The sequence below is a fragment of the Rhipicephalus microplus genome, chromosome 8 (genome assembly GCF_043290135.1).
Source record: "Rhipicephalus microplus isolate Deutch F79 chromosome 8, USDA_Rmic, whole genome shotgun sequence".
Lineage (NCBI taxonomy): Eukaryota > Metazoa > Arthropoda > Arachnida > Ixodida > Ixodidae > Rhipicephalus > Rhipicephalus microplus.
The window spans coordinates 68,990,526-69,006,954 of NC_134707.1; the positions used below are offsets into that span (position 1 = coordinate 68,990,526).

The 16,429-nt window shown below is 42.1% G+C and overlaps 1 protein-coding gene across 7 annotated transcripts in view; it reads left to right on the forward strand.

Annotated features, from left to right (window-relative positions):
• The window catches only part of LOC119165865 (uncharacterized), a 54,394-nt gene extending 38,379 nt beyond the window's left edge, over nucleotides 1–16,015 (forward strand). For 6 of the 7 annotated variants that reach the window (XM_075870585.1, XM_075870591.1, XM_075870586.1 and 3 more), the window contains 2 exons: nucleotides 3,076–3,138; nucleotides 7,517–7,790. In XM_075870585.1, coding sequence (XP_075726700.1) covers nucleotides 3,076–3,137 — 62 coding nt within the window. In that variant the 3' untranslated portion in view covers nucleotide 3,138; nucleotides 7,517–7,790. Of the gene's footprint in view, nucleotides 1–3,075; nucleotides 3,139–7,516; nucleotides 7,791–15,874 lie in introns of those variants that run through there. The other variant, XM_075870590.1, reaches the window with a different exon arrangement.
• Nucleotides 16,016–16,429: the final 414 nt, after the last annotated feature.

Consider the following 16,429-nt stretch of genomic DNA (forward strand, 5'->3'; position numbering starts at 1 on the left):
AGTGCGGTGCACCTCATACGCAGAGTGGCCAACAAAAGAACTGGGATCAAGGAAGACAACCTCATCAGGTTGATGCATGCGTTTGTTCTAAGTCACTTCACATACGAGGCAGCAATGCACAACTGGTCAAGAGCAGAGTCCGAGACACTGAATGTGCTCCTCGGAAAAGTTATCAAGAAGGTCCTGGGCCTACCTATACATACCAGCACCGAGCGTCTGCTTGAGCTTGGCATACACAACACGCTCGAAGAAATAGCAGAAGCCCAAGAAAGAGCACAGTTTGCAAGGTTATCTACTACAAGGTCGGGGAGAATGATCCTGCAGGAGCTGGGCCAACACCCAATAGTATTCAGACGCAATCACAATGATATCCCTGACAACATCAGGGAGACTATCACGGTATCTCCTATACCGAGAAACATGCATCCAGAACACAACGTAGGAAGAAGAGTAGCGAGGGCCAGGACTATACTTCGTCAAGTCTCAAACGAGGAACGAGGGGTCGTATTTGTTGACGCGGCTTCCTACGCCAATGGGAAAGCGTTTGTGGCAGTGGTAGTCGATGGGGCTGCCATGTCGTCAACTCAGCGACGGTCAGGACGAAAGACCCAATCATTGCGGAACAAGTGGTCATCGCCTTAGCACTCAAGATGGATAACATTGAAGTCGTCTACAGTGATTACATGGCAGCACTACGGGCGTTCGCCAAGGGGACGGTCTGTGAACAAACGCTGAAAATACTGCAAGGCAAGAACATAACACATCATCTTCTGAGCAGGTTCCCAGCTCACCTTGGACAAATCAACGATTCCCCTTCCAATCTCAACGAAGCAGCACACGAGGCGGCGCGAGAACTCTCCAACCGCGCCTCCCCGGGGATGCGTTCTATCGGTGAAGGGGATAACCGGGAAATTTTTACAACATATAACGAGCTTTCTAAACATTTCTACCTGTCTAGAAGGATTTTCCCTCCACCTCACAAAAATCTAACCCGGTCCCAAGCACTTACATTAAGGCTTTTGCAAACGCGGATGTACCCTACTTTGAAAATGTTACACATCATGTACCCTGACCTATACCCAAGTAATCTTCGCCCACATTGTGGGGAAATAGCTTCATTAGAACACATGCTCTGGCAGTGCACCAAATTCGCTCATTTATTGCATATCACCTCTGTCAGATGGGAGGCGGCAATCCGCAGCTCGTCCTTGGCAGATGAGCTCTGGGCTGTCCACCAAGCCCGCGAGGTGGCTGAGGAGCTTGGCATCTCAGTCCCCACGTGGGAGCTGCCCGCAACACAGTGATCTGTGTTTTGGAGGACCAAATAAAAGTTTATCCAATCGAATCCAATCGGCTTTCACCAACAAAGGGGGATGGGCCAAGAACTGAGCAGCAAGATACTGAAACGAAACGAAAACCAATCTGCGAAAATTGGTTTAGAGATAATACTGTGATTAAACAAAAGTAGTTGCTGAGCAAGCGGTCGGGCGATCTTTTGTTCCTGATATAGACATAACTACGAATTACAAACTAAGGATTTGAAAAAGTTAGGATTGACTGGCATGGTAATTTTTTGTTGCAATTATATAGTCAAACATAGTACACCATATATTCTCTCAGCAATATTTTTTTTATTATACAAAATAGCGAAGTTTGCAAAACCCATGATGACTCACCAGGTGTACTTCACGAGCTGTTATGCTGTAATTGTTTGCTTTTATACAAATGATGTTTTTTGATTCATTGATTGATTTTCTACACTTTGTAGGCATGTAATCTGATCAATCAGTGCTAGCGCTTATGTCCGTTTTTGCACCCCAAGGCAATCGCTAAAGTATTCAGAGCATAAATATAGAGCAAATAAGGAATTATCTCTCAATATTCCACATGACACACCAGCTAACACACATCTAACACCAGTGCCAACTCATTGGCCTACGGCTGTAACCGAGCTGGCAATTCACAGCCGCAGCTGCTTTCGCTGAAATCTCGGTTGAGAGCTGCATCATTCTCGCGTGCCATTGTACTAGTCATGTTTTCTTCTGCTGACATTTCTTACTGGAAAACAAAATTACACAAGTGAGAATTTACCGCAAGTATTTCAATGCAGGTTCGGTCAGCGTTTAAAAACTTTTTTTGTAATCTCAATGAAGAATATAAATACTTACAAAATGAAACAAAGCCTGTAGTGCACAATTTGGTGGTCAGCAAGATGCAACTGATTTCACTCATTTGCCTTTTATATATTGCACTTTTTAACCATTGGCGAAACACAGCATGGATACTTGATTTACAAAAGATGTGTTGATTTGTACTGAGTGGACCTGAATATAAAACCCATAGATAGACGTGCTGACTCTCTTATTATGAAAGATCCCAATGTTGGTCAAACCTCAAGCTTAACTTTTTTTTTCAACATTTACAATATACAATATATTTATTATATATACTATCTTCATACAGCTCTGCAAATTTTGCAACACCGTATCATATTGATAGTTATAGTGATAGTAATGGCTTCGTTCTGTTCTCGTGCTATAACTATGGTCATGTCATACCAACTAGATCAAACTGCCACACCGTATATAGGTTGCTAGCCTCAAACAAAGTTATCATTTTTTTCAAAATTTTTGCAACTGGTAAGGCGATTGTTAATCAAGGTAAATGTAAATTTATACTTTGCACAGCGCACAAACGACTACACAATCATTGAATTTATTGATTTGAACTAGCGTGTTTATTCTGCCTTCAGTCGTGTGGGCGGCCACCAAACTTTCACATGTTTTATACCTGTGTATCTTAGACCACTTAGAGACATCAGAAAAAGACGATGAGCAGGAGCCGTAACTTCTATGGCCTCTTTTGTTCGATGATGAGGTGAGGGTAAGAAGCATACACATAAAAGCACTAATGAAAACACTTGCAGCCTGTAAAAAGGCAAAGCCTTCTTACAATTGCCGCTTCTAGCAAAAAACTCTTGTTTACAATTTTGATCAAAAATGTCGATTTTCGCATGTCTCCTGCCATATATGCATTGTAGATCACATAGTTCATGTCAGAACCATTATCTTACAGGAATACCTGGTCTTCTTAATCAAATACAGCAAGGGCTAAGGCAGTTAAATTTTGGCGGATAAGGTAAGCATGTAACGTCCACTGCATTTTGAGCGGAAGCACCGCATCTAAACGCTGGAAAACTATTCATTTACGTAGTTTAATTATATATGCTAAAAGTGAAGTACAGTCAATGCAAGTTAGGCCACGTGGCTTCAGGTAGTGTTATCTCATCTTCGATTTGAGATTATTTTTTGTTCCTATCTTAAGGATAAGGGCATGTTATTCTGAAATACGAGAATTGCTAGGAAGAACGAGAGTGCCTAATTTTCAAATCATTAACTCTGAATGAGTTTCTCAACACGTAGTCTACATTGGCTCTCCTTCGACATCTAATTTGAAATGACTTCATAACGTTTCCTCCATTCCTTAAGGCCAACAAAGGCTCCAGCTATACTCACACGCAATAACGCATTTACTCCCGAAAATCGCTCAGTTACAAGAAATCTTTGCCTTGTCTGCTTACCAAAGGTATCACCTATGGTAGCACTACCTCGAGAATTGTAATTCTTGTGAAGTGTCTTTGATGGATAACTTTATTTACTATTGCGTTTTTCGTACATATGACCCATTTTTCTGAATTCTTCAAGAGCGACGAAGAGAAACAAAAAAAGCGAAATTGCGTCTTAGTAATTTTAATAGGGCTTGGCGCCCATCAAATTTGTTTGATGAGTTGTGTATTGCCATTTTTACTTCTGATGCTGAGTGCCAACAGGAGCGGGAGCACTTTGTGAGGCCTTTGTAGCCTTTTGGTTTAGCTTCTTAATTTTGTAATGGAAGCAAAATCGACTGAACTTCGAGCACCTGTAACTTAGATATAATTACGAGACATCCTTGTGTGGCACTCAGTAAATTTTAATCAGATGTGCTTTTTTCAACAAGCACCCAAACTAAGTACACTAGCCTCTGGTGATTTCGGCTGCATCCCCCATCTTAAATATCAACAGTCTTTCCCCAGAATTACCAGATAACTATAGTGGGTCAATGTATCGCACAGATTCTATCATTGAGTAGTTGAAGCATTTTTAGGCACTTGAAGCTCATTCTAAGAAAAGTAGTCTCGATAAAACGGAATGGGTCCCAAGTTTAATCATATTCTGAACACCGTGGTTAGTACATTTTCTTACACGAATAAGTAATCATAACATATAGTGAACAAGGTATAATTTTTGCTCTTAGAAAACGCGAATGCAATTATAAATGGCGATCTGTTTGAAGAAATAACCTCTTCATCTTCAGGTATATCTGTTTAGTTAAATTTAATATAGTTTTAATGTAACATAGCTGTCCACACAATTGAAACAATGCTGTTAAAGCTGCCTTCGTTATTCATAGATGGACTTTGTACTCTTTCTACGGGGATATACTTTTCATGCTCAGACCCTATGTCTGGAGGGGGAGCTTGGCATTGTTGTTTCAAAGCTTATGTGGAATAGCGCAAACCTTGACATGAACGGAGTAAGTGAGGCGTCGCTACGTCTACGAACACATATTTGCTATAAAGAAGAAATAGTTTACGTGCAGGAATGGGCGAGGCCACTGAACTGTACCGCGCTTTGAGTGTATCATTGCGTTTACTATATAACAATAACATATATATATATATATATATATATATAACAATAACAATAACAATATATATATATATATATATATATATATATATATATATATATATATATATATATATATATATATATATATATATATATATATATATATATATATATATGGTAAACACAATGATACACTCAACGCGCAGGACAGTTCAGTCGCCTCGCCTGTTTCTGCACGTAAAATATTTCTTCTTTATAGCAAATATGTGTATGTAGACGTAGACGGCCATTATTCATCCACGTGCATTTTAGTAAAAAAAAAGTGGTTGAACATATCTGTGTGGAAGGAGTGCGGGTACGCCTTCTTGACCTGAAGTGGGCACCACGCACGCAGATGCACTCGAGGTGACTTTGTGCTCGGCATTCCATGGGTGAAAATGTCGGTATAGGAGGGCGAGTATTCAGGGTGGCTGGCTGCACCACTGATTTTCTTCAGCCGGTATTCTGGCTTGTATACGTTGACTTATTTCAACGTTATCAGCCTAACAAAAGTCGTTTATGATGGCAAATCCGAGCTTCCACGATTCGACGATAACAAGGAGTACGGAGCAAATCAATTTGTTGCAGCGGGGTTTCTAGGAGCGCCCCGCCTTTTCTGTCATACCTGAAATGAGAGTATTGAACGAGGTCAGCGGGCTATATTGTAGTAAACTGTTATTAAAAATATCGAAACCTCTACAATGCAATCAATTGACTGACATGTATAGTTTCACTTGCTCTTATGGAACGCTTGATACTTTTTACTGTTTTGTTAGGCACACACTTCATACTCATTTTTACGCTCTAAGCCAAAAAGAACTAAAGTGGGGTATGCCATTGGTTCTTTAGGGGACTAAATGGGCTGCCACAGATTTTGAATCAATTTTGGACTAACTGCTGGAGCAACTGCAAGGGTTTAACTGCTACACCCTAGTACTTACTCCACTTGGTTTAAATGTTGGTCCAACCAGAATTTTCCAGTGGGACTTACAGTTCAACCATCTCGACGAATTGCTAAATATATGGTGACTCTGTACTTGTGGGGTATATTTTATGTTTATTCCACTTTATTCCGCACTGAAGAATGCAGTGTATTGGTCATGCAACACGCAGATATATATGCATACGCTCTATTATTTCAAGTAATACACCGCAAACACCGACCACACACGCTGCACTACAGGGAAAGAACTATAGAATATATATAGCACAGTATTTTGACCTCCCATATGGCGCCAGTGGGCTACTTTTACTCAGCCTGAAAAAACAATAAACGTTGACACTGTAACGTGAAAAATTACATAGGCTAATTTGTAGCACCGAAGCACACCGATCTTTTAATAAGGATCCATCTAATCTTCAACATCGCTGCAGTCATAGAATACAAATCATCGGTTGGCATTCGATCATGTCGGCTGAACCAGCGTTCGCAGTGCTGGTGCACTAGTTTGCAAACACAAACATAGCAGCGGCGCTCATGCGTGAAAGCCGGCGAAGCAGCCAGGCGCCCGGCCAATGACACCGTGTCGGCTTACCGACGGCGTCACTAGGCTTACGAGGAGTACGGCTAAACAACCACGGGCGATCGCAACATGTGGCTCGCGTAGAATTTTCGCCGTCGTTATTTTATAGTGAATACAATAGGAAGGTGCCCAATACACAATACACAATAGGAATGTGCCCAATGTTCGCGGTGTCTAACGGAGTGTTGTATGTATCTGTATACACTGAGACAAGACCATTCGCAGGCACGGTTCGTTCATCGTGGTGGTACGTCGCTCGCTGTGCTTCGCCGGCCGCAAAACTAGTCGTATCCGCGATCACCTTTACGCTTAATATTTGACGACGATGGTCGCATGGAGCAAAAGGCATAAGTTTATTTGAGCTTAAGTGCAAAATATATTAATTTCTGCGAAAGAAATTGTAAGCGCCCTTTCCATCGTGGGTGCAGGCAAGGCACTCACACCGCAGCGAGCTTGAGGCCGATGACGTACGAAGCCTACTTTTTCTATATATCGCTTTGAAGTTGTGGCCAGTGTATGTGCAGGTACACGACCGCTGACGAACTGCTTACTTTTATTAGGATTGTCAGTGTTCTTCGTAGTTATAATTCAGCACATTGAAGCGAGTTATCTGCATTGTCCGTGTTCGCGGAGAGTTTCACTTGGTTTTGGCCCGCCAAATTGGAAACCCGAAGGCGCTTGCTGGGTGCACTGACTGCGCCTAGTACTTGCCTCTCATATCTTCTATTCGTTTCATAATGCTTCGCGTTCACAGTGGCGTATATCCAATTTAACTTGGTTTCGTGATCGCCGACCACGCCGAGCATTGCAGTGCAGCATCGACAGAAGGCGTTCGCGGCGCCGTAACTCTCCCCGTTGGTCCCTTAATGGCCGGCCGTATGCGCACGACACGCCATGTCACGCATTTAGTCCCCTGTTTGACGAACCGTTCATTCATAGATTTAACGGCTGCAGTTAGTCCAACTTTGCCGAATTTCGGCTTATAGTGTATTTCCTATATTTTTTTCAATTAGTATTTGTGGTATTATCATTAAGACAGTTCAGAAGCTACAGAAATGGTGACACCCAATGAGACGATAGGTTACACCGTTGAGGTCTGGTGCAACATCTTGACGTGTAATTGCTTACATTGCCTGGATCACAGCAATTAATCAAGCTTGGAACAGCCATGTTCAGTTTTAGATAAATGTTTGCCTAATAGTAAGCGCCATTACACTTCAAACAAATTCGAAGAGAGGATACCATGCAGGTATCATTTACTTGTACTTTTTCTTTGTTTTACAGGGTAATTGTTCATGCACATCAACTATATACTACATTACTTATATTACATTTAGTATGCAAGAAGAAGAGTCTGAAAAACGTGCTCTAGATTTGAAATGCGTTTATTTGGAGGCTTCTACAATGCTTTCTCGAATTGTGATACCTTTGCGATTTTAAGGAGTCGGAAGGTGTATGTGAGCATTGCCATTTGCGGCGTTCTTTCTTTTGCATATGGTGATGACTGACTGTTTTGTTCGCGTTCGTTTTGCCCTAATAAAATTTATCTGTACTTTTTCGTGCAGCATTGCCTTTTTTCTAGGGCCCTTTGGTCGAGTTAATTCCTAGTATAATAATCCTTACAAGTCTCCTACTTCCATTTACGCAGATCGAAAAAAATATAGCAAAATAGAACTGGACCAAATATGCTGAAGAAACTGGAGCTCCGAGCATTAAGTCCCATGTCTTTGATGATTGATTGATTGATTGATTTGTGGGGTTGAACGCCCCAAAACACCAAATGATTATGAAAGACGTCATAGTGGACGGTTCCTGAAATTGCACCTGGGGCTCCCAAATCTGAGCCCGTGCACCCAAATCTGAGCGCACGGGCCTACAACGTTTCCGCCTCCATCAAAAATGCAGCCGCCACAGCCGGGATTCGATCCCGCGACTTGCGGGTCAGCAGCCGAGTGCCTTAGCCACTATACAACCACGGCGGAAGTCTAAAGTCTAATGCGGAAGATGTGATCAGGTAGAAACCGAACATAAAGTGCACCTTTAGTATACACACATGTACACTGTGTTTACAGTAGCGGTTTTAGGCGCGTTTTTTATTTAAAGTAAAGCTTATGCTGAAGATTTTGAATGAAGGTAACTTCTGTATGTTCGCGATGTTTTATTATAAGTACCGAGCACTTTGTTGGGCCATTCTGCCGTATGGTGTCTTCATCATGAGGCGTAACGCTCCACAAGTAGAATATTTAGCTTGCGCCAAAGAGAAAGCTCCTCCCGCTTGCTCTTCGAGTGTCTTGATCAACATCTACTATTTCCTCAAGCAACGAAAAAAATTAGTGCACCCGCCCCAACACAGGTGAAATCGCTTATAAGGAAAAAGAGGAAGCAAGGGCGACTTAGAAAGAACAAGGAAAAAATATGAAAGGAAATCAAAGGAGAAAGGGAGGCAAATAACTGAACAGAAATAAAGAAAGACACAGAAAAGAAGAGAACAGAATAAAATGAAACAAGAAAGGAGGAAAGAAGGAGAAAACCGAAGAAAATTGAAGGAGGCCGCTCAGCTGCGCATTCCTTTCAGGCTCGACACTCCTAGTGCAAAGGAATCCCAATTTTTTATGCCTAATGCGACAAAAAAAGGCCCTAAAAAGGAAAGAGCGGAGTAGAATAGGTGCACCACCAAGTTTTGATTTATTTACTCTGTCCTAAGCTGGCCATGAATCGGGATACCGCGTGTAAAGGGGGCAGCGATTTTTGGCAAAAGTATATGCAATTGTTAGAGTGAGTGTCTGAATTAAAGTACATACGTTGTCGGTAGCTGAAGTGCACGCCGATAGTCATTTCCGCTTCTATCGAGAGGTATGAAATTATTTGCGATGTTTCTTTTCGAACATTCGTTATTTGGATTTGTAGAGACGCTTGTGAGAGTGGAACGGGTAGGAAAAACTTTATTTTGATGCGGAGACCACACTCGTGAGAGTTAAATTCATTTTTGTTGGTGCCTTGAATATCATTTTACAATTTCATTTATAATAAATAATATAAACGTTTATTAGGGTAGGAAATGAAAAGCGAAAGATCCAAATGAAATGGTGATGTAGCCAGCATTTCCGGCATTAGGCTTATCTTTGCACAGAATGCACTACCACTGCTTCGAAGTGTTTTCTATGTGCACTTTGAACGTGATACGAAGAAGAGTACAGTGAACTGTGGGAAAAAATAAAACATGAAGCAACACGTGGCCTTCTTGAAAATCGAAAATTGGGCATACAAAGTGCCGGACGGGTGTTTTACCTGAACCGATGTTCCAGAGGGAATGCGGAAAGGTGATTGCTGGCTCCGGCTGTTTGAACATTCTGTGCATGGCGAAGAGTTGCGCTCTAGCAGGTTAACATGGGTGGTGTGATTACTAATTGTACCAATAATATACATCAGGCTAGAGATATTGACTCTTACAACTTCATGTTTCTGAGATTGAGCATTTGTTAAATGAAGCCTCATAAATTACAGATTGCAACATTGTTTGTATTGAATATATTACCATGTGCGTTTGTTGTTGAAGTTTACGCGTACTTGGTTTATGCTCAAAAGGACTGTTAGCAATGCTCATTGCAGCTCCCGTTTCTTTATTCAAGAAGCTTCACGTATGCAGTAGATCGCTTAGTTAGGATTATAAGCCAGACACAATCACTCAAGCTTGTTCCGCAAATTGCACTACCGTCATTTGTAAAATTGGAAAGTTTGACGCATGATAAATACTAGAAGGGGAATCCCAATGATCAGTTGATCGACGACCAGTTTTCGGTTTGTGGCCAGCAGTTTAGTAGGTATTGCTGTATTTTTACTTTCCTTTTATCGGCCACAAGTTCAGCCAAATAAACAATTACATGTTGTACCTTCAGTTCGCTGCCTTCGGCAACTTTCCGACAAATTGACAACTGGGAGAGGTGTTGGGTATAACATTTATACATATATAGAGGGTTCCAAAACTGTATTGTATTTGTCAACATTACACGGTCATTTCGCATTTATTTATTCAGGAGAGCAGCTGCTTGGTACGAAGACTGAATTGATATCAGTTATGTACTGTCATAATGAAGTACTGCGCCCCTAACCTCACCAGTTTTTTTAGACGCGCCCAGTGATGACATAAAAAGACATTTGAGTTATTCGCCACAGCATCGCTTCACAAGCAGCGCAACTTAAAAAAAGTATGAGCTGGCTGGTTGGTATGCAATGATAGCATCAGCATTCTCAAATTGTGAATGGCCGTCTACCGCTCTGCCCCGAGAGGAAAGCATATAACAGTTCCATCTTACCGGTGCTTACCTACGAAGCAGCAACCTGAAGGCTCACAAAAAAAACTAATTGATAATGAGGACAACGCCATGATGAATAGAAAGGAAAATAACTGTTATAGCTTTTGCAGACTGAATGAGAGCAGAATATGTCACTCAAGAAACAGGGTTTAGAACATCATCGTTGAAATAAAGAAGAGAACGACATAGGCCTGGCATGTAGCCTACATTCGCTGGTCAATGATGGCAACTGGCGAAATTTCAAGAGAAGACAAACGCGTAAAAGCAAGACAAAAAATTAGGTGGGCACTTGAGTTTAAAAAGATAACAGGTACGACGAGGCCGCAGAAAGCACAGGAAAGAGTTCATTAGTGAAACATTGAAGATATTTTTTTTGCACTGCAGTGGGGGTAGTGAGGCTGGTGATGGTGATGATGACTTCTGAGAGCGAAGGAAGGACACGCGAGGAAGAAAACGAATGATTACTCGCCACCCCGATTACTTAGCTAGGTAAGAATATCAATACTGTTGAATATTATCAATGAAATGACCGTATTGCCATACACTCCTTATATTCACCTTCCTGGTCGTTTTAACTTAAACGTCGGTTTTCGTACTTAAGACTGACGTACTTATTGCGAATATAGTGGTATGTCATTGGTCATTGCGTTTTTGTGTTCTCAAATTCGTTTATGATTATAAGAGATGCTGTAGGGAAGGCCTCAGGAAACTTTGATTCTTGGGCGTACTTCAACATGCACCTAATTGGTCCTTAAGCGCTTCTAAATGCTCCTTAAGCACTTATAGAATGATTATGGAGGTGCGGTGGGGTACATCCACCCAAAAAGTCAAATTTGCTATTTCGACAACGAAAAATCTACTGTACTCTGTGGAATAAACCTGTCGTAGCCCAACGTCGAGCGGCTGCTTCAAGTGGTTTAAATGCCACGCCTTTGTGCACCGTGGCATCGTGGACCGCATGCCCTCCGCCATGAGCACTGTGTGCACATAAAACTTTGTTTTTCTCGAACTGCCTCACTTTTTTTTCAGTTTGTGAGTTTAAATGTACATTTTCTTAAAAAGTACTAAATCAATCTGATGAAACTTTTCATGGACGGGCTACAACGGGTTGAAAACAATCTCAACAAAAAATATTGCTCATTTAAAAACGTGAGGCTCTAATAAATTACAGAGCGGTACAAACCTACTTTAGCTTTGGGAATGCAGTGATTTATTTTGAAAGTAACTCCCCGAAGTATGCCCTATTTTTTAGTTAAGGTATAACTCACATGTTTATGCAGCAACATGGCAAATATCATTACGTTCCTTCTAGTGGTAGCAGAGAAAAAGTACACTAAATAATGCAACCCACATTAAAATAATTTGGAAGTAAGCCATAGAAAACATAGCGAAAAAAGCTAAAAAAAGGCCATCAAAGGGAAGCCCCTGGCCATTTTTCGTAAGCTACAGATATTTTTTAGAACACTACAAACAACTTGCAAAATATTGCGTTATAACTGACATATACGACCCACTGTGCCATACCCCCTTAGTTTATAGAAATTCGTCTACCCTTACAAGGAATGCCTTCTCCCGCCCCACCCCTTCATTTATTGTTGGAAGTCCATCGTTGCAACCAACAGACGACTCTGGCAACTATGTGGTTGCTTTTGTAGCACATAGAGTTGAAATAATAATTGTAGTTGCAACCTATCTTTCCGGCTCTGCAATGCCGCTCGTTATGTTGCCACTGCGTTACGCCCATGCGCCTTTTGAAATGCCGCAGTGGCTGCGGCATGACCCACTTTGAACAAATCTGTCGTACTTTCTAGCGTAATAAGCCAATTTGGTGAAGGCACTTCGGCAAATCTCTACAATGAGGCCACCATTCCGGCACTACCTTCTAAAAATATTGTTGTGCACATATTTTCTCGTGCTGCAATAAATATTTATAGGACACGTCCTCGAAAGAGCCGAAGAATCGCAATATAATTAGCGTATATATAATGCGAGTTTACTCCTGTTTAGCTCATCAACTACAAACTTTTCTAGTGTAAGCACCAGGCTCCACAAACATGGCTTCCAAAAAATGAAAAATTACTGGTGCGTTGATAAGCACAATGTCGTAGCTTTATTTGGCGCAATGACCTTACAAAATATCAAGCTTTATTGTCGACTCTTTATGTAAATTTTTTACTTATTTACATTATATAAGAAAACACTCGGGCAGAATATGTGAGACGCAAAATGGGCTAGCGATGCACTAACATCTACCATATTTCTATCAGATCAATATTAAACAACTACAAGAGCAATGCTTTTTACTAGGCGTGACTGCGACATAGACAATATGTACATTGAGATCTAGCTTCACCCATTCATCATCATTATCTTCGTGGAGAAGCATGCATGTCTTTTTTAGTTACAGACTTGCGTAGCCAATCATATGATAGGTCCTGAACTCCCAACTACACAGCGAAGCTGAGGTATTCGTGATGACTTTCATTTGTGAATGAAGCTAACAAAGTGTTTTTTTTTACTGAAGCAAAGCAGTATTTTATAGATTCGGCAGATAGTCAGACTGAGAGAGCCACCTTAAATATTTTACTTCGCATGTTCTATGATATGGTATCTTGACGTCAAGCGCTCTTTTTTAACGTTACCTACTACCACCTTTGGAACGCTGTCAGTGGAACGTAGGCCTTTATTCAAGATCATCAAAATAGCACCTGAGAGGACACACACTGCTTGCGTGTACAACAACTTGCATTCACTGAAGAGCCTAGTCAGATAATTACGTGAGCGTTTCGTGGTATTATGTCAACATGTTACCGCCAAAAGTCCGATGAAACAGTTATTATGGCAGGTGTACTGATCAAACACTTTGGATGGCAACACAGCTACTGAAAGCAACATGATGACTCTAATGTTCAATAATTTTGACTTTTATTTTTTATTTACTATGCACATTCAAATACCAATAATGCTCCACATAGGTGATTTGCGATGAGTATACTATGCTCGGAAAACATACCGTGGCTGTGGTGACTCTTACGGAGTTGAGTATCCACGCTCGGTAGAAATAGGTAGTGTTACGGTATGACGTCTGCCCATCCATCCGGTCATACGTACATTTGCGCATCTGTCCATCCACCTGTCTGTTCGTCTATCCGAGCGTCCAGCTATCTATGCGTCCGCGCGTCTTTCCATTCACTGATTCGTGCATTTCGCTGTCTATGTGGGCGTCCGTCCATCTGTGCACCCGACCGTCGGTACATCTTTTGTAATAGTTTGTCACTTCAACACAACTTTTATGGACCTTATGACTTAGCTCCGCCCACTTGTCATCGTTCACTTCACGCTGATACGTGAACTTTTTTGCTCCTCTCATAACCTCACAATTTAAGTACTAGACCAACCAAGGGCACCCGATTGAATGAGTGGAGGAAAACTTAGAGCATGTTTCAGGAGTGAAGCACCAATAAGGTCAAGACAAGTGTTTTATCTGCCATGTGTTCGTCACGGAATAGCACATGGAACGTATCACATGTAAGCGGACCGTATATTTCATAATATAGGGAGGCACTCATAATGTCACCATGCCTGCAATTGACCACGCGACATTCCTTTACTGCCCCGTAGTCGTGAAGGTGATGGAGTAAGTAGTCAGTAGGAACATCTATGTTGGGTGTACTGGCACTTCGGAAATATGGGAAAGTAGAAGCAATACGCGTTGCACACTCATAAAAGCAGTCACACGTGCCCACTGCCAGTGGTATCGTAAAATACAAAGCACTTCGGCAATTGTACAGTCGAGCAAATGCCATAGAGTCACATACAAATTACAAGAGTGGTCACGCGGGCCGAAAGTGGCTGAGCTACGCAGCTTTATCTCAGCCATCCCCAGCCGTAAGACGGCAACACATCACTTACTGCTTCTAGTAAACACGCGCTCTATATCTATAGTTATATACTGCAGTGCCTTTTCTAGTGCATCGCACGTCTATGTGTTCTTGCGACTGCGATAGCGACCGCAATATGTCTTTAGTAGAGAGTTTTAGAACAGCGCACTGCGAGCCGTTGCGGTGCGGTCGATGCCACTGCCCATGCGTCGTAAGCGGGTCACCGTTCGCGTTTGCGGCCCGCCCACAGGAAATCCGAAATATCGTGCGGCGATCGCCGCCCGCGAGGCCTTCGAAGTGCCGTGTGTAGGTAGCTTGCGTGCATTTGAGTTTGGGGTCGGGACGAAAGTCCCTAGACTTTTTCCTAGCGAACACTATTCTAAAACTCATAAGGCTCCCGATATGCCCACGATGCCCGCAGCGCCTGCAAACGTTATTCTAAAGCTCCCTATCGTATGCGGTTGTACGGTGCGATACCGTAAGGCTGGGACACAGAAAAAATACGAAGAGATCAGGAAGAAATCCAAAGCGAGAGAAGTGCACATGGAGTCGGCGCCACGGCATTGTTGTCACGCTCCGTGTTAATGAGCATTTATGGCAATGAAGAAGTACGAGCACAGCAGGGAGGCACCATAAAAGCTGTGCTATAACGCGCCCGGCATGCGTCGTGGTATTCACTTGCTTCATCTGCCTCTCAGCTTGGCTGCTGCTAGGCACGAACACCATCGCTACTTTATAAGTGTGTGTTACATTAGTCATTGAAGCCTTAATCTAACATTTCTCGCATTGTACGCTTTGGCGCAGACATTTTTTGTGACCTTCACTTCGCGTACTGTTTTTGTGGATGGCTTCACATGAAAGGAGACTGTTTTGAATTTTTCGAAGCACGCTTGCAAAAAAATTGTTTTTTGAATGAAGAAATTGAGTCGCCACTCGCGTTGTTATGTTTTCTTTGTGCCACTAAATGTATTCGAATTCACTGCATGAGTGAGATTTTGTGAAAAGTGCAGCTATGCCCAGTATCGCTATCAGTGCCATTCGCCCATTGCCTAAAGCTCCAACGACCGCGATGAGAGAGCAGTAGTGAATATAGAAAAATGTTTCTTAACTAAAGCTAGGACGTAGTTTTGGAGTAAACACTTCTGCCTCGGTAACAGCTTGCATGATACCTAAATTTGCTTTGTTTTTGGTGCGACAACTACTTGTGACTATTTTTCACGAAAAAGCGATGTAGTGTGTGTAAGGAAAAAATTCGTGTGAAGGTGAAAAAGAACACAGAGTGAAATGTTTTCTCTTTTTTTGTTCATACTGGAGTCATGTGATAAGGCAACTACTGCCCTGTGGCGTTGTGCGCTGAATGTGTAGTTGTGTGCGTTTATTGCAGCTTTATTATTAAGCATGACTTCTTATATTGTTGCCTATACGTTCATATCTTCTGTGTGCTTTAGGATCATGATATGGGAGCTGTACTTTCACGTCTCGCAGAGCAATCAACCTCTCCTTGTGCCTGCTGTTTTCAAACATAACAAAGTGGGCATGTGCTTAACAAGATTATCACTTGAAAATAAAAGTTCTCGCTCCTCCAATGACTCTTTTGTTTTAATTAAAACGTGTGCATAGCCACGCATGACATAGTGTTCCTGCTGCTCTAGCAATCCAACTTACACGAAGCTCACCGATGCATGCAAACAACCGTTAAAAAATTGAATATTGCCTCACAGATGAGCACGCACGTAGATGTGGTCTTGGAGGCGGTACAATATTCCTAGTCCCAACAAAGTGGCCTTCGAGACATCTTTTTCTGCAGTCTCCCATCTCTGAGGCTGTGAAGGTCCCCCCCCCCCCCCACCCGTTTGGTGTGCTGCGAACTAAAACCGGGCGCAGGGGCCAATTGGAGTGTCTGCTCTTAACTTTCTATGTTACTCTATGACAATGCCACCTAAATAATTTCAGGCCTGCTCGATGTGGCTGCAGCGGCGTCTGACGTCACTCCATCTAGATCA